General features: G+C 44.8%; 1 protein-coding gene across 1 annotated transcript in view; it reads left to right on the top strand.

The window, feature by feature from the left end:
• Window positions 1–24,979, top strand: part of Tram2 (translocating chain-associating membrane protein 2) — a 77,829-nt gene that overhangs the window by 45,170 nt on the left and 7,680 nt on the right. The window contains exons 3-4 of the mRNA NM_177409.3: window positions 20,545–20,654; window positions 21,147–21,263. Of these exons, the coding sequence (NP_803128.1) occupies window positions 20,545–20,654; window positions 21,147–21,263 (227 nt within the window). The remainder of the gene's footprint in view (window positions 1–20,544; window positions 20,655–21,146; window positions 21,264–24,979) is intronic.

Here is a 24,979-nt window from a genome sequence, read left to right as displayed (position 1 = left end):
CTTCATTTATCCTAGCAATTAATCCTTTGTCTAACTCATAGTTGGCCAAGACCACCTCCCACTCTCAGGATTAACTGAGAAAGGGTTTTGTTGTGTAGCCCTGACTGATCTGGAACTCACTAGACACAGTAAGCCTTGACCCTGTGGTCATCCTCCTGCCTCTGGCCCTCTGGTGTTGAGTTACAGGCAGGCTCCCTCACAGCTGGCTTCTTAAGTTGTTTCTGTCAGACATTGCTACAGCAGCACAAAAGTAATAAAACTGAGCATGCATGTGCCTAAGGCATCCTTTTAACTCTTTCTTGGAGAAATGTATAGCAAGCAATGTCTTAACCATCCATCTCACAGTCGGGATGAGAACTACACACTGTGTTCCTGGTTAGGCCCCTGTCAGAGCTGCTGGGCATAAAGAATTTCCCATTGAATCTTGGAAATGTGCCTCTTGAATCATACGTTCATTAGGTTAATTACTTAATAGCTCACTCTAGACAAATATTCCTGTGTCTCTTGCACAATGGTCCTGGTTGTAAAACAATTTAAGGGAAAGATGTAGAATAAATAAGTAGATAATGGTAATAGCAGTAGGGTGATGAAGGAAACACACAGAGCTATGAGGTGAAACACACACATGCACACGCACAAGTGCATGCACGCGTGTACACACACACACACAGGCCTGGTGACAAATCCTTCCAAAAACCTGCCTTTATAATGCAGTGGAGAATTCACAGCTGTGAACAGAGTGGACAGGACAGTCCTAGCTGAGGGACCAGCATGTATAGATGGAGAAACTCTCACTTGAGAAACAAATGACAGGGGTGTACTCATGGGCGAGTGCTGCTGGTGAGCCCAGAGCAGCCGGGGTTGGCCTTTTCCAGGATGTGACTATTGAATCCTGCTCTGGAAAGTTCCTCTATGTCTGCGTGCCCTGGGTGAAGGGCCACTAGAGTGCGGGCGAAAAGGTGGGGTTTCAGTTACTTTAGCAACGGAAGATAAGGTATCGGTCAGCTGCTGGGCAGTGGTAGCACATGCCTTTAATCCCAGCACTCGGGAGGCAGAGGCAGGCAGATTTCTGAGTTCGAGGCCAGCCTGGTCTACAGAGTGAGTTTCAGGACAGGACAGAGAAACCCTGTCTCGAAAAGCCAAAAAAAAAAAAAAAAAAAAAAAAAAAAAAAGAAAAGAGAAAAAAAAAGAAAGGTATCATTCAGTTGTCTGTCTTGGGAATCTTACCAGTTGAGGCCATATGAAACAAGACAAGCAAAAAACAAGAGAGACAATGGACTCAGAGCAGCCTGCTTAATTTTTTTTTGAGCGCCTGTGGTGACCAACTGAGTATGGTAGTGCCAGTTTTCCTGGCCCCAGGAAAGCATACTTCGCAGGAGACAAAAGCATTTTACAGTAACAGGTGTGTTGAGGGTTGTGATTTCTAAATCCCTGCTCTTGAGTCTCTTTGGGGCTGGAAGTTAAACTCCACCTTCTAGAAATTCTTCTTTATGATATGTATGTCACTCCGGTCAGTTTAAACTTGGATTTTGGTAGAGTGGTGGCCTTGAGCTCATGACACTCCTTCTAACCAACTCCTTCCTCAGCCTCTCCTGAGCCTGCCTGACCAGTGTGAGCTACTCTGTCCTCAGTTGTAAGTCCCTAGGTCTTCCTGGCTGCGGTTTGTGGGTTCTAAGGAACTCAGTGCATGGTCAAAGAGACTCTTTCTTCACTGGTCTCTGCTGCTCTTGTCTCCAGCTTCAGGACTGCTACAAGTCTCGTTCTGAGCAACGTAGTGACCGTATCATCAGTTATTTCTTTCCTCTCAGTTTGGAATCTTGCTATCTGAGATCCACGGGCCTCTGGGCCGCTCTGCCTCTGCAGGTGTGAGGGAGGGAAGAGGATCTATTCCCGGCTTCTTTCCACATCAGCTTTTCATGCCGTTCCCTCCGTGTGTGTCAGTGTCTGTTGAATTTCCCTAGTCCACTATGACATTATCTTAACTATTTACATCAGCTAAGACCCTGTTTTCAAATGAGGTCACATTCTAGGGTCCTGGGAGGTAGTATATCAAAATATAAATTCTAGGAGAGACAGGAATTAGCCCAGACCACATCCGGCAGCCAGGTAAACTAGTTGCAAATTGATGGCTTTGTTGCACTATGATGAACAAATATAGGGAAGTGACCAAACAGTGACTGGGATAGGCTGCAGTGCCTGTCATGCTGGTGTCCCAAAAGCTGACCTTGAGGTTGCCCATGATAAAACAGGAAGTCCCCCCACCTTTAAAACCAACCCTAGCTCCTTTTACTACCTCAGCTTGGCATCCTGTCTGGGTTGCCAGACATTGCAAACAAAAAAGACCAGGTCTATTTGAATTTCACAAAAGCACGTTTTAATACATGCATGCATACAAACATGTATGTATATGTATATTGAGTAATTCATGGGACACAAATATATAAAATACAATTATAGGAAATTATTCACTAGTGGTTTTGTTTTGTGGGAAATGAGGTCTTGTTAGGTAGCCTTGGCTGGCCTGGTGTTTGATCACCCAAACTCAAACTCACCGGATTCCTCTTGCTTCATCACACCCAGCAAAAATCAATCACTGTTATATGAAATTCAAACTTAACTTCATGACCAGGTGTATTAGTTAGGGTTTCATTGCTGTGAAGAGACAGTATAGCCAAAGCAGCTCTTACAAAGGACAACATTTAATTGGGGCTGGCTTCCAGTTTCCGAAGTTCAGAAACTGAACAGCATGCAGGCAGACATGGTGCTGGAGGAGCTGAGAGTTCTACATCTCGATCTAAAGGCAATCAGATGGACACTGTCTTCCTCAGGAAGCCCTGGGTGGAGCTTGAACAAAGCCCACCTACACAGTGACACACTTCCTCCAATAAGGCCACACCTCCTAATAGTGCCATTTTCCATAGACCAAGCATATTCAAGCCATTTTGTTGTTTTGTTTTGTTTCCTGGTCTTATTTCATTAGACATTTTGCATTTGACTTTCTATTTAAAATTCCACAAGGTACCTGGTATCTTGGTCAGAAATATATAGACTGTAAGAGCTCCTATATATAATAGAAAAGGGTTTTTTTTTTTTTTTTCTATAGGTGACTCCTGACCTGCTGGCCTCCCTTTCTGTTGTAGAACAGATGAGCCTCTGGGTCCCAGCATTTTCAAAATGGATTATTTGGGTTCTGCTTTTGAGCTGCTAAATGTTCTTGGCAAACTGTTGAACACCTGGGGCACATGGATCCTTTGCAAATGGGCACTGGTGGTCATTGCTTCAACTCAAAGTCCCCTTAAATGTTTGCAGCATAGATTTTTCTCAAGACTTTTAGCATGACCTAGGAACTCATTTGAAATGTAGACTTTTCACTGGGCGGTGGTACTGCCTTTAATCCCAGCACAGGCAGGCAGATCACTGATTTCAAGGCCAGCCTGGTCTTCAGAGTGGGTTCAAGCTATACAGAGAAACCCTCTCTCAAGAAAAAGAAAAAAGGGGAGAGAGAGAGACTGACTTGACTTTAAGGCCTCCTTCTATAGCAATACACACCTGTAGCAAGATCCCCAGTGAAAAGTGAGGAGGAGTCAGAACCCAATAAAGTTGGATAAGTCAGGTGTAACTTATGCAGGTGAAGAGCCGCAGGTAGTCTTTAAAATGCTCCTGTGTTCTCAAAGGTTAAGATGAGGAGAGCCACTAATGTAGTGACTCGTTTAGATCTTTCTTTCCTTATTCAATTTTGTTTTTGTTTTTTCATGTCTTATATACTCTTTGTTTTGCTGTGAAGATACATCATAACCAATGGAACTAAGAGAAGAAAGTTTATTGGGGGCTTGCTTATAGTTTTAGAGGATTAACATCCAAGGTGCTGAAGCAGTATTACAGAGAGAGCTAAATGGGAATGGCGTGGGCTTTTGCATCCCCACTGACACACTCCTCCAACAAGGCCACACCTCCTAATCCTTCCCAAAGAGTTCCACCAACGGGGGCGGGGGGGGGGGGGCGGGGCAGGCATTCAATATATGTGCCTATGTGGGCCATTCTCATTCAAACCCCTGAACTGTAAGTATTTGGTGGGGGCTGGGGTGGGAGAGCTGGGGAGTATGATTGAGTGAATTTGGAGATGGAAGCTGCTAACAGTGAGCACACTGCAGCCTGGACCCTGTGGGAGTCTGAGACAGAGGGGAACTGGGTGCACAGAGGGATTGCTATATTTATCATGATGTAAATATCTGATATGCAGGGTATCTGACGCAACCCCTGTGAGAGGGTCGTGGCAGGTTGAGAATTGCTGGTCTATTCTGTTCAGTGAGACATCTCTGCGGGTTTCACTTAGCCAGGACTTCTGAGCTGCCAGGCTGGCTCGCAGCTTGATGCTCAAGATCCAGGGGCATTTTGCTAGTCAGCTGTATTTGCAAAAATATTTCTTTTGCCCTTAGATGAACAGGTTTGTTGAAATTGTTGTTTTTGCCTATGCTTAAAGCCCTGATTTAACTTTTTAAAATTTTAAACGTAAAGAAAAACTTCCACTTTTTTTGTTGTTGTTGTGGCTGGTTCATGTGACTCAAAAGAACTGACACTTCTTCCTGACTCTTGGCGATGTTTTTCTGATGTCCATGTGATCGACACCTGTAAGAGTTCTGTGGCATGGCAGCCTACTGCATGGTGTGCCATGTTAGGGTGTGGGTTCTGTGGCGTGGCAGCCTGCTGCATGGTGTGCCATGTTAGGGTGTGTCATACATAGGAAGCCACAGACTGTGAATGCATAGAGATCTGAAGTGTGTGCCCGACACCTAGGAATCTCAGAGATTTTCTTGCCGTGAGTTTTACAGCCTTAGAGAAAGAGCTGGTTCTTCAAGGAGATGACTCAGAAGCTGTGGGCTTCAATTCGAGTCCTCTCTAGTCTTCTCTCATAGTTCCTACCTCCTTTTATGCTATAAAAAAATCATCCTTTGTCTTCTTACTTTGCTATCAAATGGATGAAAATCAGTTCCAAAACATGCAAGAAGAGGCTGAGTGAGCCTGGGAGATTGTCACCTACATCTTTCATTTGGGGACCCATGCATAGAAAGAGAGTATGTTTCTTAAGGACGTGGATACAAAGTACCACTAGGCGGGATTGCAAGGCAACCCACTGGGTCCTAGAAATCTGAATCCGATGTCAACACTGGTGGTTCCTTCTGCACCTGCCAGGAAAAGAGCCCATCTCGTTGGCTTGTGGATGGCTTCCACCTTCCTCCTGTGTGTCTGTCTCTGTATCAATATTTCCCAGGTTTTTAAGGACACAAATTGTATTGAAATGAGTCCCCACCCTAATAACCTCATTTTAACTTCTTTCCTTTGTCAAGACCCTATCCAAATAGAATATTATTGTGAGGTACTAGGTGCTCCACGTGACTTTTGGAGGTGAGGGACACAATATAACCCACAACCATATGTATATATATCCATGTACACACACTCTAAAAAACATCTTGGTGCTTCTACTTAAGAAATCAGTGACCCCGTCTTCCATCGTCCAGGTTGGGAGATCAGAATCCTGCTGAAGGCTCTGTGTGTGTTTGTGTGTGTGTGTGTGTGTGTGTGCGCGTGAGCGTGAGTATGTGTATCCCTGCATGTTCTAGATTCTTCTCTCTCCTGCCATCTCAGGGAGTGGCTTAAGCCTTCAAGATTTAAGGACTGGACTGTTTTGCTGGGATTTGAAGGACAGTCAGCAGCAGAGAAGCCTAGTGAGGAGGGGATGGGTTTGGCCACTGGCTTCTATGGCCGTGGCCCACTCGGGCTACAGATCATGTGACAGTTCTTGCTATCCTCGAGCCACAGCTGCCATGTCAGTAAACAGGGAGTAAATGATGTCACTTACCAGACATGCTTAGTATAGGGCCTGCCCAACAAAGGACTTACGGTAGCCATTGCGGTGTGTGTTCTAAAGGAGTGCACAGGACTGTTCTCTTCAGCTCGTTTATGTGGGAAATAGTAGTGATGGTTGTCTCTATTCGCAGAGCACTTTACGGCTTTATAAGTCACTTGTCTAGTTTATTCTTAGAGCTTTGTGGTAAAAAGCAGTTTATTTTATTTTTAGTTTTTTTTTACACGTATTTCTTAATTATGTGGCTATATGGAGGAGCCTGCAGTGTATCAGGGTTACTCCCAGTATGTACATGTGAGTGCAGATGCTTTGGGCAGCTAGAAGAGGTTGTTGCATCCCCTGGAGCTGGTTTGTGAGCCATCTGGTGTGGGTGTGGGAAGCAAACTTGGATGTTCTACAAGAGCAATACATGCTCTCATCCATGCCACTCTCATCAGCTCTGACACTGATTGATTGGTTGATTGATTGATGATTGATTACCTTGTGTGTGTAGAGGTCAGTTCTCACCTTTCTCTTCTGAGCCATCTCACTGACCCGATCTGTTTATATCTGGACGGGTGGAGACAAGGTCTCTGACCCAGGCTGGCCATGAATTCCGCTGATCCCCCTGCCTCTACCTCCCAGGTGCTGAGGTTACAGGCATGCACCACCAGGAGTTTGCCTAATTCTCATTGTCCACCGGGCAACTGAATTGGAGAGTCATGGATGGCAAAGAGCAGTTCTAGAAGTGAGCTTTTGACTTTCTCGTGCATGGCCTGCATGAAAGACCTTGTTGCTTTGCAAAGACACCTCAAAGCGTAGCCTTTGCCACTGGGAGTAACCCTGATACACTGCAGGCTGAGCCTCACTTGCCTGAAGTGCTTGCGTCCAGCGTGCTTCTGAGGTCCGATGTTTGGGGATTGAGGAATATTTGCATGGATGTATTAAGAAATCTCAGGAGGAGACCCATGTCTGAACTAGACTTTATTTATGTTTCCTGTTTGCTTTTCAGTCTCTGAGAGTGATTTTGTACCGTATTTCTTGTGCCCTTGAAATTTTAACTGCAGCCTCTCACGGAAGGTTAGGCATGGCATTGTCCAAATGTGGCTTCATGTCCATACTTGAAATCTTCCAGAGACTTCAGATTTTGGATGTCTGTATCAAGGGTAGTCAACCTATGTGTCTATGTGTGCCAGTTCCCTACAGGTAAAAACAGTTCAGTGCTGTTTTACTCTTGAACAGTGCTCTAGTGCATAGCTGGGAGGCTACACCATGTTTACCATGGGACACGTACTATCTAAACAGTAATTCCCCAGAACTGTGATTGTTGTATCAAGGGCTCAGTGCCTTCATAACCTCACAGACATGGCCAAATGACCCTCTACGGTGAGAGTACTCTTTGGCACCCCCACCAGTACTGTGGAAGACAGACTTCTCCACAGCCCCTGCAAGGCGGCATTGTTAGGCTTGGGATTCTTGCCCATCTGATCCGGTGTGATCCAGTATCTCGGTGTAGCTTTGATTTACATTTCTCCATCTTGGTAAAGCAGAGCATCATTTTCAGCCCATGAGAGCCTCCTGTGTTTCCCTTCTCTGTGAACTGTCTGTTCGTATGCTTTCCCGTTTTTCTGATGATTTTCCATCTTTCATGTAAGTTCTGGAGCTTTTTACTTTCTGGCAGGAGGAACCCTTTGTCTGGGAACTAAAGCATTTGCCCCAGGTGCTCATTTGATGCCTTTCTTTTCTTTTCTAGTCTCATCCTCTCTCTCTCTCTCTCCCTCTCCCTCTCCCTCTCTCTCTCTCTCTCTCTCTCTCTCTCTCTCTCTCTCTCTCTGTGTGTGTGTGTGTGTGTGCGCGTATGTGTTTGTCTGTGCGTCTATGTGTATCTATGTCCCTCCCCTCCCTTCCCCTCCCCTCCCTTTCTCTGCATGTGTCTCTCTGTCTCCCTCTATCTCTCTGTCTCTCTCACTCTCACTCTGTGTGTTTATGTCTCTCTATCTGTCCACCCCTCCCTTGCCTTTTCCTCCCTCCCCCTATCTCTGTGTGTGTATGTGTGTGCATGTGTTTGTTTGTGTGTCTGTGTCTGTATCTGGGTCTCTTCCCTCCCTCGCCCCTCCTTTTCTCTATGTGTGTGTCTTGTGTCTCTATCTATCTTGTCTCTTCCCTTCCCTCCCCCTCTGTCTCTCTGTCTCATTCTCTCTTTCTGTGTGTGTGTGTGTGTGTGTGTGTGTGTGTGTGTGTGTGCTTGTATCTTTATCTCTCGATCTGTCTACTCCTCCCTTCCCTCCCTCTTTCTCTTTGTGTGTGGTGTCTATATCTATCTATCTATCTATGTCCTTCCCCTCCCTTCCCCTCCTCCTCCATTTCTATGTGTGTTTGTATGTGTGTCTATCTGTCCCTTCCCTTCCCTTGCCCTTGCCCTTGCCCTTGCCCTTGCCCTTGCCCTTGCCCTTGCCCTTGCCCTTGCCCTTGCCCTTGCCCTTGCCCTTGCCCTTGCCCTTGCCCTTGCCCTTGCCCTTCCCTGCCCTGCCCTGCCCTGCCCTGCCCTGCCTTTCCCTTCCCTGCCCCGTCATCCATGCCCCACTGACCCACATCCCCAGCTCCATTTGCCCTGTGATTTTGTTCACTGTAATTTTTTTCAAGTCCATATCCCAGATTTATATATAATAGAAATGATCTGAAATAATGTGGAAACAGTTAGCTGTCAGCACAGAAACCCATAGAATGTTGGTATTGGGAAGGGTCAGAGGTCAGCCAGACCGCCGGTTACAAACGGATGGCTTGTGGTTGGAGATTTCCTGTAGATAAGTTTTCTTTGGCTTACTTAGGATGGGCCCATTCAATGTCTTTAAACTTCTTGAATTAGTCTCCAGTACTGTAAAAATCCTATGATCTCACCTTGCTTTTAAAGTAGCAGGAATTGTTGCTTCACTTGCTGTGTGGCCACAACTGGAGAGAAGCAGTCTCATCTCTCACCCCCATCCCAGCACGTGCTCAGATCTCCGTGCTCCACTCCTCCCTCCTGGACCCCTAAAATGGAGGGTGCCCGTCATCTCCATCCATTTATCCCTGCTTAACTGTGAGCTTCTCTTTATAGTGATGAATTTCGTGAACGTGTTCTTTTTAAAGTAGACGTGTGAGAGAGAGATGGTGATGTGGGGAGAAAACTAGTTAAGAGCAAACTACTTGGTGGAAATGTAGAACCTTGGCTGCTTCCGGCAGCAGGCCTCCATGCAGGGAGTGTGCGAGTAACACGCCAGCCTCCATGCAGGGAGTGTGCAAGTAACACGCCAGCCTCCATGCAGGGAGTGTGCAAGTAACACGCCAGCCTCCATACAGGGAGTGTGCAAGTAACACGCCAGCCTCCATACAGGGAGTGTGCGAGTAACACGCCAGCCTCCATGCAGGGAGTGTGCAAGTAACACGCCAGCCTCCATACAGGGAGTGTGCGAGTAACACGCCAGGACCACTTTGTGTGCTGGCCCCAGGACACATTTTGCTGTGACTGTTGACAATTTACTTCACTAATTTAATAGCCTAAATACATTGCCCTTCTAGAGACATACAAGTCTCCACCAACATTGTGTCCTTCCTGAGAACAATGGTCTACAAGGGCCACTTGGATAATAAGAACAGCATGATTTTTTTTGTTGTTGTTCTTGTTTTTTTATTTGATTGTTTGGTTGGTTTTGAGAGAGGGTTTCTCTATGTAGCCCTGGTTGTCTGGTACTCTATAGACCAGATAAGCCTTGAACTCAGAGATTCACCTGCCTCTGGTGGGATTAAAGGTGTGCGCCACCACCACCCGACCAGTGTGATTTTTTTTAAGCAATTATTTTTAAAAAGATTTCTTATAATTTATTATATGAGTCTTTGCCCGCATATATGTGTACCACATGCCTACACAGGTCAGTTAGAAGCATTGGATCTCCTGAAACTGGAATTAGAGATGGTTATTAGCCACCATGTAGGTGCTTAGAACTGAACTTGGGTACTAAAAAAAAACAACAGCAAGCCCTCTTAACCTTGGTGCCTACCATCTCTAGCTCCAGAAGCTGTGTCATATGTGTTAGTGAGTGTGATGGTTTGTATATCCTTGGACCAGGGAGTGGCACCATCTGGAGGTGTGGCCTTGTTGGAATAGGTGTGACCTGGTGGAATGGGTGTGTCACTGTGGGTGTGGGCATAAGATCCTTACCCTAGTTGCCTGGAAGTCAGTCTTCCACTAGCAGCCTTTGGATGAAGACAGAACTCTCAGCTCCTCCTGTGCCATGCCTGCCTGGATACTGCCATGCTCCCACCTTGATGATAATGGACTGAACCTCTGAACCTGTAAGCCAGCCCCAATTAAATGTTGTTTTTTATAAGACTTACCTTAGTCATGGTGTCTGTTCACAGCAGTAAAACCCTAACTAAAACAGTGAGCAACTGATTTTAAAATACTTTTCAAAAACCAGGTATGAGTTTGTTTGAGCAAAGTTCCAGTTCCCATAACTTATTAGAAAATTGGAACCACACTATTGTCTTTCTTTTTCTGATCAAACAAGAAGTAGCTATTGAAGAAAGTAGTAGTTGTGATATGTGACTCAGTGTACCTTTGGAGAATCTGGATGTGATGGTGTTCCTTGCAATAGGAGAAAGACTCAAAGGAGCAACATATTGCCAGAGATGAAGCCAAAGATCACATGGTGGAGTTGACCTTGAGGGAGCATTTAGAGACTACCAGCAGCTAGGAGAGCTGAGAAATGTCCACATCCCTACAACCACTTGCCTAGCCCGTATCCCAAGGGTTGGTCGGAACACACCATAATGCTCCTTGAAGAATTCTGAGGTGGTGACTAGGGCTACACACACAGGCAAAGTCCCAAAGGGATTTGAGACTTGTTTCCAGCAGCCAGTTCATTGTCCTGTTGCTCCACCCCCATCCTCTAGCAGGGCACTTGACATTGTCCCACCATCCGGAGACCCACAGGTACTGACTGATTTAATGGTGAATGATGGCTGTTCCCCAGCCAGAAGTGGATCTTATAAGTCTTCCAGGCCTTCCTGCTGCTTAAGGAAGTCCACAGAGCTCCCTGTTGTCTATAAAGCCTATAGTCTCTCACCCTGCAGCCCCACCCCCACCCTCCTCTGACCTTAGCCTGAGTCTACTTAAGCATTTGGTCATTCCTGGCCACAGCCATTCAACTGTGATTCAGTTATGGCAAAACACACAACAGAAGTTTCATCTCGCTTATTTTTAAGTAAACGGGTAGTCATGCTAGATACTCTCACCGTTTGTTCAACCATTCTCCATAGGTAACTCACATAATCTGAAGCTATCTCCATTAAGCTGCATCCCATTTCTTCTGGCATTCCGCTCTGCCTGTAAGAATTAGACGGTCAGTCCTAGGGAGCCTGAACCAGTACGTTCAGATAGTTCTTATCAGTTTGTGACTGACTTTTTTCACATGGCAGAAAGTCAGTGTTGAAGCGTCTGTCTAGTTTTCTTGTCTTTGAAGGCTTGGAAATATTGCACTGTGTACATACATAGCACATTCTGTCTGTCTATCCATCCATTGATGGGCCCTTGAATTCTCTGTACTTTGTTTAGTTGTTGGTTTGTTTGTTTGTTTGTTTGTTTGTTTTTGAGGATTTCTCTATATCCCCAGCTGTTCTGGAACTCTCTTTGTAGACTAGGCTGGCCTAGAACTCAGGAATCAGCTTGCCTTTGCCTTCCAAGAGCTGGGATTTAAAGGTGTGAGCGACCACTGCTTGGCTCTGCCTTCTTCCCCCACCACCCATCTTGAATACCAATGTGTACATGTATATGTAAATATTTCTGATATCTTTGCATTGGGAAATATTTGCATATTTGTATTAAGAAATCTTGGGAGGAGGAGAACCCATGTTTGAACTAGATTTCATTTATTTCAAATTTACCTTTCATTTACAGAAAATGATTTTGTACACTCTTTCTAGTGTTTTCTTTTTTTTTTACATTTGTTTATTTTAATATTTTTTATTAGGTATTTTCCTCATTTACATTTCCAATGCTATCCCAAAAGTCCCCCATACCCTCCCCCCCAATCCCCTACCCACCCACTCCCACTTTTTGGCCCTGGCATTCCCCTATACTGAGGCATATAAACTTTGCACGACCAATAGGCCTCTCTTTCCACTGATGGCCGACTAGGCCATCTTTTGATACATATGCAGCTAGAGACAAGATCTCCAGGGTACTGGTTAGTTCATAATGTTGTTCCACCTATACGGTTGCAGATCCCTTTAACTCCTTGGGTACTTTCTCTAGTCCCTCCATTGGGGGCCCTGTAATCCATCCAATAGCTGACTGTGAGCATCCACTTCTGTGTTTGCTAGGCCCCGGCATAGTCTCACAAGAGACAGCTATATCAGGATACTTTCAGCAAAATCATGCTAGTGAATGCAATGGTGTCAGCGTTTCGAGGCTGATTATAGGATGGATCCCTGGATATGGCAGTCTGTAGATGGTCCATCCTTTTGTCTCTGCTCTAAACTTTGTCTCTGTAACTCCTTCCATGGGTGTTTAGTTCCCAATTCTAAGAAGGGGCAAAGTTTCCACACTTTGGTCTTCGTTCTTCTTGAGTTTCATGTAAATTGTATCTTGTATCTTGGGTATTCTAGTTTCTGGCTAATATCCACTTATCAGTGAGTACATATCGTTTGAGTTCTTTTGTGATTGTGTTACCTCTCTCAGGATAATGCCCTCCAGGTCCAACCATTTGCCTAGGAATTTCATAAGTTCATTCTTTTTAATAGCTGAGTAGTACTCCGTTGTGTATATGTACCACATTTTTTGTATCCATTCCTCTGTTGAGGGGCATCTGGGTTCTATCCAGCTTCTGGCTATTAAATAAGGCTGCTATGAACATAGTGGAGCATGTGTCTTTCTTACTAGTTGGAACATCTTCTGGATATATGCCCAGGAGAGGTATTGCGGGATCCTCCGGTAGTACTATGTCCAATTTTCTGAGGAACCGCCAGACTGATCTCCAGAGTGGCTGTACAAGCTTGCAATCCCACCAACAATGGAGGAGTGTTCCTCTTTCTCCACATCCTTGCTAGCAACTGCTGTCATCCGAATTTTTGATCTTAGCCATTCTGACTGGTGTGAGATGGAATCTCAGGGTTGTTTTGATTTGCATTCCCCTGATGATTAATGATGCTGAACATTTTTTCAGGTGCTTCTCAGCCATTCGGTATTCCTCAGTTCAGAATTCTTTGTTTAGCTCTGAGCCCCATTTTTTAATGCAGTTATTTGATTTTCTGGAGTCCACCTTCTTGAGTTCTTTATATATATTGGATATTAGTCCCCTATCTGATTTAGGATAGGTAAAGATACTTTCCCAATCTGTTGGTGGCCTTTTTGTCTTATTGACGGTGTCTTTTGCCTTACAGAAGCTTTGCAGTTTTATGAGGTCCCATTTGTCAATTCTCGACCTTACAGCACAAGCCATTGCTGTTCTATTCTGGAATTTTCCCCCTGTGCCCATATCTTCGAGGCTTTTCCTCACTCCTCTATAAGTTTCAGTGTCTCTGGTTTTATGTGGAGTTCCTTGATCCACTTAGATTTGGCCTTAGTACAAGGAGATAGGAATGGATCAATTCACATTCTTCTACATGATAACCACCAGTTGTGCCAGCACCATTTGTTGAAAATGCTCTCTGTTTTCCACTGGATGGTTTTAGCTCCCTTGTCAAAGATCAAGTGACCATAGGTGTGTGGGTTCATTTCTGGGTCTTTAATTCTACTCCTTTGGTCTACTTGTCTGTCGTTATACCAGTACCATGCAGTTTTTATCACAATTGCTCTGTAGTACACCTTCAGGTCAGGCATGGTGATTCCTCCAGAGGTACTTTTATCATTGAGAAGAGTTTGTGCTATCCTAGGTTTTTTGTTATTCCAGATGAATTTGCAGATTGCTCTTTCTAATTCGTTGAAGAATTGAGTTGGGATTTTGATGGGGATTGCATTGAATCTGTAGATTGCTTTTAGCAAGATAGCCATTTTTACAATGTTGATCCTGCCAATCCATGAGCATTGGAGATCTTTCCATCTTCTGAGATCTTCTTTAATTTCTTTCTTCAGAGACTTGAAGTTCTTATCATACAGATCTTTCACTTCCTTAGTTAGAGTCACGCAAGGTATTTTATATTACTTGTGACTATTGAGAAGGGTGTTGTTTCCCTAATTTCTTTCTCGGCCTGTTTATTCTTTGTGTAGAGAAAGGCCATTGACTTGTTTGAGTTAATTTTATATCGAGCTACTTCACTGAAGCTGTTTATCAGGTTTAGAAGTTGTCTGGTGGAATTTTTAGGGTCACTTATATATACTATCATATCATATGCAAAAGTGATATTTTGACTTCTTCCTTTCCAATTTGTATCCCCTTGATCTCCTTTTGTTATCAAATTGCTCGGGCTAGGACTTCAAGTACAATGTTGAATAGGTGGGGAGAAGGTGGGCAGCCTTGACTAGTCCCTGATTTTAGTGGGAATGCTTCCAGCTTCTCACCATTTACTTTGATGTTGGCTACTGGTTTGCTGTAGATTGCGTTTCTCATGTTTAGGTATGGGCCTTGAATTCCTGATCTAAGACTTTTATCATGAATGGGTGTTGGATTTTGACGAATGCTTTCTCTGCGTCTAAAGAGATAATCATGTGGTTTTTGTCTTTGAGTTTGTTTATATAATGGATTACGTTGATGGATTTCTTTATATTAAACCATCCCTGAATCCCTGGAATAAAACCTACTTGGTCAGGATGGATAATTGTAAGCGAGAATTTTATTGAGTATTTTTGCATAGATATTCATAAGGGAAATTGGTCTGAAGTTCTCTGTCTTTGTTGGATCTTTCTGTGGTTTAGATATCAGTAATTGTGGCTTCATAGAATGAGTTGGGTAGAGTACCTTCTACTTCTATTTTGTGGAATAGTTTGTGCAGAACTGGAATTAGATCTTCTTCGAAGGTCTGATAGAACTCTGTACTAAATCCATCTGGTCCTGGGTTTTTTGTTTGTTTGTTTGGTTGGTTGGTTTTTTTTTTTTTTTGGTTGGGAGACAATTAAGGACTGCTTCTATTTCTTTAGGGGATATGGGACTGTTTAGATCGTTAACTTGATCCTGATTTAACTTTGGTACCTGGTATCTGTCTAGAAATTTATCCATTTCATCCAGGTTTTCCAGTTTTGTTGAGTATAGCATTTTGTAGAAGGATCTGATGGTGATTTGGATTTCTTCAGGGTTTGTTGTTATGTCTCCCTTTTCATTTCTGATTTTGATAATTAGGATGCTGTCCCTGTGCCCTCTAGTGAGTCTGGCTAAGGGTTTATCTATCTTGTTGATTTTCTCAAAGAACCAGCTCCTCATTTGCTTGATTCTTTGAATAGTTCTTTTTGTTTCCACTTGGTTGATTTAGCCCCTGAGTTTGATTATTTCCTGCCATCTACTCCTCTTGGGTGAATTTGCTTCCTTTTTTTCTAGAGCTTTTAGGTGTGTTGTCAAGCTGCTAATGTGTGCTCTCTCTAGTTTCTTTTTGGAGGCACTCAGAGATATGAGTTTCCCTCTTAGACATGCTTTTATTGTGTCCCATAAGTTTGGGTATGTTGTGGCTTCATTTTCATTAAACTCTAAAAAGTCTTTAATTTCTTTCTTTATTCCTTCCTTGACCAAGGTATCATTGAGAAGAGTGTTGTACAGTTTCCACGTGAATGTTGGCTTTCCTTTATTTATGTTGTTATTGAAGATCAGCCTTAGTCCATAGTGGTCTGATAGGATGCATGGGACAATTTCAATATTTTTGTATCTGTTGAGGCCTGTTTTGTGACCAATTATGTGGTCAATTTTGGAGACGGTTCCATGAGGTGCTGAGAAGAAGGTATATCCTTTTGTATTAGGATAAAATGTTCTGTAGATATCTGTTAAGTCCATTTGTTTAATCACTTCTGTTAGTTTCACTGTGTCCCTGTTTAGTTTCTGTTTCCATGATTGTCCATTGATAAAAGTGGTGTGTTGAAGTCTCCCACTATTATTGTGTGAGGTGCAATGTGTGCTTTGAGCTTTACTAAAGTTTATTTAATGAATGTGGCTGCCCTTGCATTTAGAGCATAGATATTCAGAATTGATAGTTCCTCTTGGAGGATTTTACCTTTGATGAGTATGAAGTGTCCCTCCTTGTCTTTTTTGATGACCTTGGGTTGGAAGTCGATTTTATTCGATATTAGAATGGCTACTCCAGCTTGTTTCTTCAGACCATTTGCTTGGAAAATTGTTTTCCAGCCTTTCACTCTGAGGTAGTGTCTGTCTTTTTCCCTGAGATGGGTTTCCTGTAAGTAGTAAAATGTTGGGTCCTGTTTGTGTAGCCAGTCTGTTAGTCTATGTCTTTTATTGGGGAGTTGAGTCCACTGATATTAAGAGATATTAAGGAAAAGTAATTGTTGCTTCCTATTATTTTTGTTGTTAGAGTTGGCATTCTGTTCTTGTGGCTGTCTTCTTTTTGGTTTGTTGAAGGATTACTTTCTTGCTTTTTCTAGGGCGTGGTTTCCGTCCTTCTATTCGTTTTTTTCTGTTTTTTCTTTGTAGGGCTGGATTCATGGAAAGATAGTGTGTGAATTTGGTTTTGTCGTGGAATACTTTGGTTTCTCCATCTATTGTAATTGAGAATTTTGCTGGGTATAGTAGCCTGGACTGGCATTTGTGTTCTCTTAGTGTCTGTATAACATCTGTCCAGGCTCTTCTGGCTTTCATATTCTCTGGTGAAAAGTCTGGTGTAATTCTGATAGGCCTGTTTTTATATGTTACTTGACCTTTTTCCCTTACTGCTTTTAATATTCTATCTTTATTTAGTGCATTTGTTGTTCTGATTTTTATGTGTCGGGAGGAATTTCTTTTCTGGTCCAGTCTATTTGGAGTTCTGTAGGCTTCTTGTATGTTCATGGGCATGTCTTTCTTTATGTTTGGGAAGTTTTCTTCTATAATTTTGTTGAAGATATTTGTTGGCCCTTTACTTTGAAAAATCTTCATTCTCATCTACTCCTATTATCTGTAGGTTTGGTCTTCTCATTGTGTCCTGGATGTTTTGAGTTAGGATCTTTTTGCATTTTGTATTTTCTTTCATTGTTGTGCCGATGTTCTCTATGGAATCTTCTGCACCTGAGATTCTCTTTTCCATCTCTTGTATTCTGTTGCTGATGCTCACATCTATGGTTCCTGATTTCTTTCCTAGGGTTTCTATCTCCAGAGTTGTCTCTCTTTGGGTTTTCTTTATTGTGTCTACTTCCCTTTTTAGGTCTTGGATCGTTTTATTCAATTCCATCACCTGTTTGGTCATGTTTTTCTGTAATTCTTTAAGGGATTTTTGTGCTTCCTCTTTAAGGTCTTCTACCTGTTTAGCAGTTTTCTCCTGCATTTCTTTCAGTGAGTTATTAAAGTCCTTCTTGATTTCCTCTACCGTCATCATGAGATATGCTTTTAGATCCGGGTCTATGTTTTGGGTGTGTTGGGGTCCCCGGGACTCGGTGGGGTGGGAGTGCTGCATTCTGATGATGGTCAGTGGTCTTGGTTTCTGTTAGTAAGATTCTTACGTTTTCCTTTCGCCATCTGGTAATATCTGGAGTTAGTTGTTATAGTTGTCTCTGGTTAGAGCTTGTTCCTCAGGTGATTATTTTAGCCTCTATCAGCAGACCTGGGAGACTAGATCTCGCCCGAGTTTCAGTGGTCAGAGTACTCTCTGCAGGCAAGCTCTCCTCTTGCAGGGAAGGTGCCCAGATATCTGGTGTTCGAAACTGCCTCCTGGCAGAAGTTGTGTTCCACTCACCAGAGGTCCTAAGATCCCATGGAGAGTCCTGTGGGGACCTTGGGGGTGTCCGCAGATTCCTCACCCAAGGTGCCCTGGTGCTGGTGCCAACCGGAAGGGACTTGTCTAGTGTTTTCTTTGTGTGTAGTTTGGTGCGTATTTGTGGGTGGGTGTGTATATCAATGCATTGTGGGGTTAGAGGTCAACTTTGAATATCATTCCTCAGGGGCGTGAGACAGAGTCTCTCATTGGCATGGAGCTTGCCAAGTGGGTTTATTGGCTGACCAGCAATCCACAAAGCTGGCTTTTTCTACTGACCCAATGCTAGGATTTGTAATCCTAGCACATGCCACTGCACCCAGCTTTTCTTGTAGGTTCTGAGGGTATAACCCAAGTTTTTATGCCAGAAAGACTGCCAACTGAGCCATCTCTCCAGCCCTGAAATCCCGCTTTCAGTTCCTTTGAATGTATACTCAGTAGTAATGCTGGCAGCTATACTAATTACTTTTTAATTTTTCTGAAGAACTACCATATGATATTCTGTACTGGCTGCACTGAGGTATAGTCCTACCAAGGAAGCTCATAGTTCCAATTTCTTGACATCCCTAACAACAATTTTCTTTTAATTTAATGGTAGCTATCCTAGTGGAAAAGCTGTTGTGATATTCATTTCCTGATGCTCAACAATGTCAGACACGGTTTCCTAGGGCTGTCAGCATGCATGTACCACCAGACTGGGCTTATTTCATTAATTTTAAACTGCTCTCACTTGGTTGAGTCTGGGTCCCATTTTACCTTGTGTTGATTTTGACGATGAAACCCTGTATGTGTGTACTTCTTCTGTGATTCCAAACTGTGCCCTAGTTTTGTCCCCTTTGTCCCTCCTTTGTGAGGAAGGCAGGGAAACAGAACCTAGTCCTGCAGGTAGTCGCACCTCCTGCCTGGCTTTTGGGACCTGAGGTTCCTCAGCTGGATCCCAGGGTGGCTTTCTGACAGCGTCCTTACCTATAGGCCTGTTCCTGTTCACTGCTGCTGAGTACATTTTTCATAATGCAAGTTTTGACACTTGGCTGTTTAATTCAAGCTCTTGGGTGGTTCTACACATCCCTCAAGATAAAGAGCACACACTTCAGTGGCACATAGGCCACCCATGACAGCCCTGTCATTTACCTAAACCTTGATCACCTGCCCTGAGCCCTGAGCCTGGAATGCTCATACAACTGTATGTATGTATGTATGTATATGTGTGTGTGTATGTATGTATGTATGTATGTATGTATACATGCATGCATGCCTGTACCCTACACCTTAGCCACAGCTCATCCTTGCCTGCTGCAGCCTCTGCCTGCCTTTTGGCAGTGGAGCCTGTCTGAAATGTAACTTCCATTTTTCAACCCCCAGTTGGATTTGGCCCCCGAAAGGCAGAGACTTAACATTAGCTCAGTGCCTCTCACTGAGTAGGTATTTGTAGAGAGGCAGAGGGAGATAGAAAAGTAAAAGTGTGAAATTTTCTACTTCATGTCTCTGATCTAGACACTGCCCTCTGTCAGTCACGTTCTCCCCATCCAGGGTGGCCGAAGTTAGCAGGAACTCCCATGGTGACCCAGTTCAGCATTGCTTCTTTCTCTGGCCACCCTGAAACAAACTGACCCGGCCTACCTTCTGGTAAATACATCCCAGCAGAGATGACTCATTCGTGTGACTCAGGCTCAGCCGCACAGCTGGAAGGGCAGCCAGCACGTCTTCTGGGGAGGGCGTGACAGAGCCAGAGCCCCAGGCGAGCAACTGTGTGCCAACCAGCTTCCTCCAGTTCTGGTGCCTGCACACTGGAGCAAGGCATTAAGCTGGCCTTCCCCAGCCTGTATGGTTGAATGGGACTCAGAGCTGGGGACAGGAGGCAGAGCCAGGGGGATTGCCACATGTTAGAGATCTACACGTGTAAAAACAATACAATTCTTCTGCCTGACTTAATATTATTATATAATAATCCATCATTTGCTAAAGGCCCACTGTGATTTTAAATGTTGTGTTGTAGACTTCATCCTGTTTAATCTTCACAGTAGCTCAGCAGCACAAGTAATAGCAAATATATAAGTATATACCACACACACACACACACACACACACACGATATGCCATACTCTTGCTGCATTAGCTACCTTTCGAATTGCAGTGCCAAAAGCAAACAAACACCTGACAATGTCAGGTTAAAGAAGAGAGGGTCTACTTGGGCTCAAGTCCTACCATGGTGGGGATGGCGTGGCACAGGAGCCTGAAGCGGTTGCTTTCATTGTATCTGCAGTAGGGAAGTGCTCAGCCTTCTCTCTTTAGGGAGGGTCTTCCTATTCTGTTAAACACTTCTGGAAACACCTTTCTAGACAGACCCAGAAGTGTGCTTCCATGGTGGTTTTAAACTCAAGTCAGGTTGTCAGGATCATCCCACGGAACTTAACATGGCTTCATGTATTTTCTGTGACACAGAAGCTCTTAGCCATACTTCAGAGGTAGCAGCCTGAGGTTCAGAAGGAAACCTTACATAGAGAAGTGCCTCACAGTGCCATGGGAAGTAAAGGGCAGAACTATGACCTAGAAGAGGAAACTGAGGCCCAGAGACATTAGTCATTTACTCAAAGACATATGTACATATGTGATCTACAACCACGTACACATGGTGATAAGAACTTAGGCCCTCCCCATGGGTGCTTCCCAAGGACCAAGTGTAGAGGTGAGGCAGGATGCCGGGGCGGAAGCTTCCTTCTGCGAGAGGCTGCAGCAGATGAGGACCACTTGAGAATACACTGTGGTTTCCATCTTTTTCCCCTGTGGGGTCTTATAGCATCTCATGCCTGGGGGATGCTGACCAGATCCTTTTTACCCCACAGACAGTGAGACAGTGCACTACCACTATGGCCCAAAGGACCTGGTCACCATCTTGTTCTACGTCGTCATCACCATCATCTTCCATGCTGTGGTCCAGGAGTACATCTTAGACGTAAGTGACATCTTAGACGTAAGTGACCGGTTTGGATTCTGAGGTCAGAAGCTGCTGACCCATTAGGATGGCCACCCTCTTCCTTGGAGGAAACCACAGCTCTGATCCATTCTGTCCTCTAACTTAGATCCTTTAGTTGGCCCCTGGCTAGACTCCTTCACCATGCATTGCCTCTGCCCTCTCTGGCAGAGTTCGTTCGTTCACATTTGGGGGAGGAAGCTGTCTGAAACACAGCGTGAGTGTATCCCGAGGAGCCCATGAAGCAGAGCTGGACCAGAAGGTGTTTTCTTTCCAAAGTAGCTCACAGCCTTAACACCTACTGCTTTCTCAAAGTGCTTTCCTGAAAGTCAGCACCCCATGGGCACACAGTAGGCTTATGTTAAATAGCTTGGGTTGTAAGGAGTTTGAACTCTGTCTCAGAAAGGGGAAACAGGAGTGTGTAATCTGCCAGGTATCACTGTATTAATGCGTGGCGTTTTCTTCCTTCTTTAGAAAATCAGCAAACGCCTTCATCTCTCCAAGGTCAAACACAGCAAGTTCAATGAATCTGGACAGCTGCTTGTCTTTCATCTCAGCGCGGTGGCGTGGTGCTTCTATGTGATCGTAACAGTGAGTAGTCCTCATGACGGCTGAAGAGGAAGCCACCAAGTACTCTCTTCTCTGCTGATGTCATGACTTTGAAGGGCTTAAAGATAAGAGAAAGAGCCAGGAACAGGCATCATAGAATTGAAACTTATTTTGCATTGCCCTGGTATTGTAGTGGAATAGTGTAGATGCTACTTAATAGAGTCATATTCTCTTGAGGATGGACTTATTACAGTTTTTACCCAGGTATCCACAAAGCTATGTATTGTTCTACCAGCCCTGTCTTCAGACATTGTCCCTCAAGGTTGTTTTTGCCCCCAGTACTGAGCTTTGTACATGCTCTTCCCTTGAGCCACACCCACACCCACAAATTTATATTCACTTATTACCCCTAATGCTGACTTAAGGGTCCCAAGTTCATTTTTCCCAATGTGTCCACAGCTGTGCACTTCCAATGCAGCAAGTGTGGAAGCATGGCTTGGGCTCAGAAGTCTGGCTGTATTTGCATCACTATGACAAAATAACCTGATACAAACAACCGGAAGGAAAAAATTGATACTGGCTCATACTTTCAATCTGTGGGATTCAAGTCCATTGCTTTGACCCTGAGAAAAAGCAAAACATTTTATGGAACATGTTGCGCAGAGCAGCTCACCTCATGGTGGACAGGAAGCAAAGACAGAGAGGAGGGAACCAGGGTCAATGTACTCCCTTGAAGGGCATGTCCCAGTGACCTACTTCCTCCAGGTGGGTCCACCACCACAGAAAAGTACCACCAACCTCAATATCCATAGTTGATGCCACAGGATCCAGCCACTTCTCTAAAGCCAGAGCCCTGACCATCGTACCAGGGACCAAGCTATAATAAACACCCAAGTTCTAGGGATATATTTCATGTCTAGCCAATTAGCAAAGGCCAATGTTACCCATGTGGACATCAAAGCCATCTGGATTGTGTTTCGGGATTCACTGTAAGGAGGCCCTGCCTGTGGTACTGTTCTGTTAGTGCCCACAGTCCTCTGGAGCACCTCTTGTCTGGAGCCAAGTCCCACATGAGCTATCTGACCTCAGATTCTTCCCTGCTCCCATACGTCCCCTCTGCCCTCACTGACAAGACATGGGCTCTCCCATTGGAAGGAACGCTGAATGCCGGCCGACTGCAGAGTCTCAAAGCAGGAGGCAACATGTCTTCTCTGTGTGTTGCCTTTATCCCTGTTATCAGTTCATCTCAGAACACTTTTTCCCCGAGCAGCACGCTAGGAATTTTAAACGGGAGACCAAAGACTTCTGTCCTCTCTGAGGGGGCTCCTACATTACACTCGAAGCAGACAGTGTTACACTGCAGGAGCAGGGCAGCTCCCCGTGTAGTGCAGAGCTACACAGGTCCCGTGTACTTTAGCATCTTGGGCCTCCTCAGCTTCCTGACATTGAGGCCTTAGCTGCTTGAGGCAAGAAAAAAAGGCCTCAGAATACTAAAGACACTGGACTGGTTTTTGTTGGGGGGGGGGGGAAGGTGGGGGGGCATTGCCTCGTCTCTGAATCCCTTCAGCCCTTGCACCCTCACCCCAGCTGTGCCAAGTAGGGACAGACTCAGCGTCTTCTTGGAGAGATGCTCTCAGGCCTTCTACCTTGTGGAGAGCCCATTCCCCCACTCAACACACTCATCCGTATAGGAGACCAGGGAGCCATTCGGGCTCCTGGCTTAACTGTAGTCACCTCCTCTGTCCGGACCATCGGCGTGGGAGGTAGGGCGTCGGAGACTCTGAGAAGTCGTTTTGTAAAAGGAGTAAAAACACCTAGTTTTCAATCATCAGTTTCTGTGGAGATGGGGACTGGTCTGATTTCTTCTGTTTCCTTCACCTTCCAAAGTAAGCAAAACCAGCCTGCTCTGCCTTCAGGATTCTGAAATTCTCAACACAGCTTTCTACACATAGGTCAGCTGGTGGTCATATGGCCCTGGCATCCCTAGTAGGGGTGAGGGATGCTCTTTTCTGGTTCAGAGGACAGTTGCACAAGGACATCCATATGTGGCTCTAGCTGTCATTAATGTAAAGGATACAGAACCCAGGCCCCTCTGCCTTTTGCCTATACTGCAATGTCTCCCTTGCCTGGAGTCTGTTTCCATTGTGGGCCCTCACTCCACTCAGCCCATGATTTGCTCAGCCAGATGGCTCTCTTTAAGGCCTGAGCGAAATCATGTGTCCTCCTACTTAAAATAAGTTCCCCTCACAGCTGCACTGGAATTGTTTTCTCTTCCCTGCTTGTGAGACCTGGGCCCTGGAGCCTTGCTGGTGACATCAGCAGGGGCAGGACATAGCCCTCCACGTCCACCTCTGCCCTCCTGCTCTGCTGGCCGCGCCCCTTGTTGAAGTGCTCTGTCCACTAGCGTCATTCCATTCCTATGGTGAGCCCTTTCCTGCCATCTGTCCTCCACCCAAGTGCCACTTCCTCCAAACACCCTTCCTATGTGGATTTTCCACACTCTGCGCCTCCCTGGTATCTTACTGGTTCATATGTGTATTCTGTGTGTCTGCCTCAAGCTGCCTGCTAACAGGCAAGTGTGGTCTCTGGCACATGCTAAGCACTCAGTATCAAGTCTTAGTCTGATGAAGAAGCTATGAAAGGCATCTCCTTACCTTTTTATAAAAGGTTTGTTTTTATTCATGTTTGTTTTAGTCTCGCATGCACGCACTCGCAGACACACAGATATGTAACACATATATATGTAAATGGGTGCCCATGGAGGGCAGAAGACGGTGTCAGTTGAAGGGCGTTTTTGAGCCACCTAACATGAACACTGAGAATAAACCCGGGTCCTCTGGGAGAACAAGCTAGGTCTCTCTAGCTGCCCTTCATCCGTTTTTTAAGTAATGAGTTGATTTTCAGAAACATCATAGATGATCGGGATTTTGCTGCTGTTAGAGTTTTAAAGGACAGCCAGAATTACATCAAATTCCCTACCAGAAATTCCAGTTTTACCTGAGTATTTGACACAGATATTTTCCACAGGTTATATGCAAATAGGATGCTGATGAGTGAGGTTAGATTTTCTAAGAATGTCAAGAGGAGGAGAGTAGAGAGGGACTAGGGAAGGAAGGAAGGAAGGAAGGAAGGAAGGAAGGAAGGAAGGAAGGAAGGAAGGAAGGAAGGAAGGAAGGAAGGGAGGGGAACTGAACAGCCTACTTACTGAAGGATGCCAAGGGCCTGTGTGCACTGTCCCCCGCTACCCCCACCCCCACCCCCCGGTCTCACCAGATGTCTGACTTCCTATTTAAAACTCCAAATTCAGTAGTCAGTGACACAGAAAACCAAGAGTCAGAACTGGTTGCTGTCTACAGTTGCCTTGGAGTGATTATGAATCGCCTGTTTTTGTTTTGTTTTGTTTTGTTTTTCTTTTTCTGATAGGCAAATGACACTGAGGCTATCTGAGTCTAGGTAGCAGCTGGATTTGTTGTGTCTATATTTGGGTAGTTTTTCAGTTCTTATTTAAACAGCAGAAAGGAAGGCTGCTAGGAAAATAGGATGAATTGCTCCAGCACACTGAGGCCTAGCGTGGGTAGATGTTAATAGTCAGAAAAGAACAGGGTATTTGACCTGGACCCACACCCCCAACCCCCAGCCACCTGTCGAGGCCATGGCTTGGGCTGTAAGGGGTTACTATGGCTGCTGTGACTGTCACATGCGACCCTGGAACTCAGGTGCCTTGGCATGCCTGAGCTCAGAGGCAGCCAGCCCCAGCC

Source organism: Mus musculus, chromosome 1 (genome assembly GCF_000001635.26).
Source record: "Mus musculus strain C57BL/6J chromosome 1, GRCm38.p6 C57BL/6J".
Taxonomy (NCBI): domain Eukaryota; kingdom Metazoa; phylum Chordata; class Mammalia; order Rodentia; family Muridae; genus Mus; species Mus musculus.
This window is presented reverse-complemented; position numbering and strand designations above follow the sequence as displayed.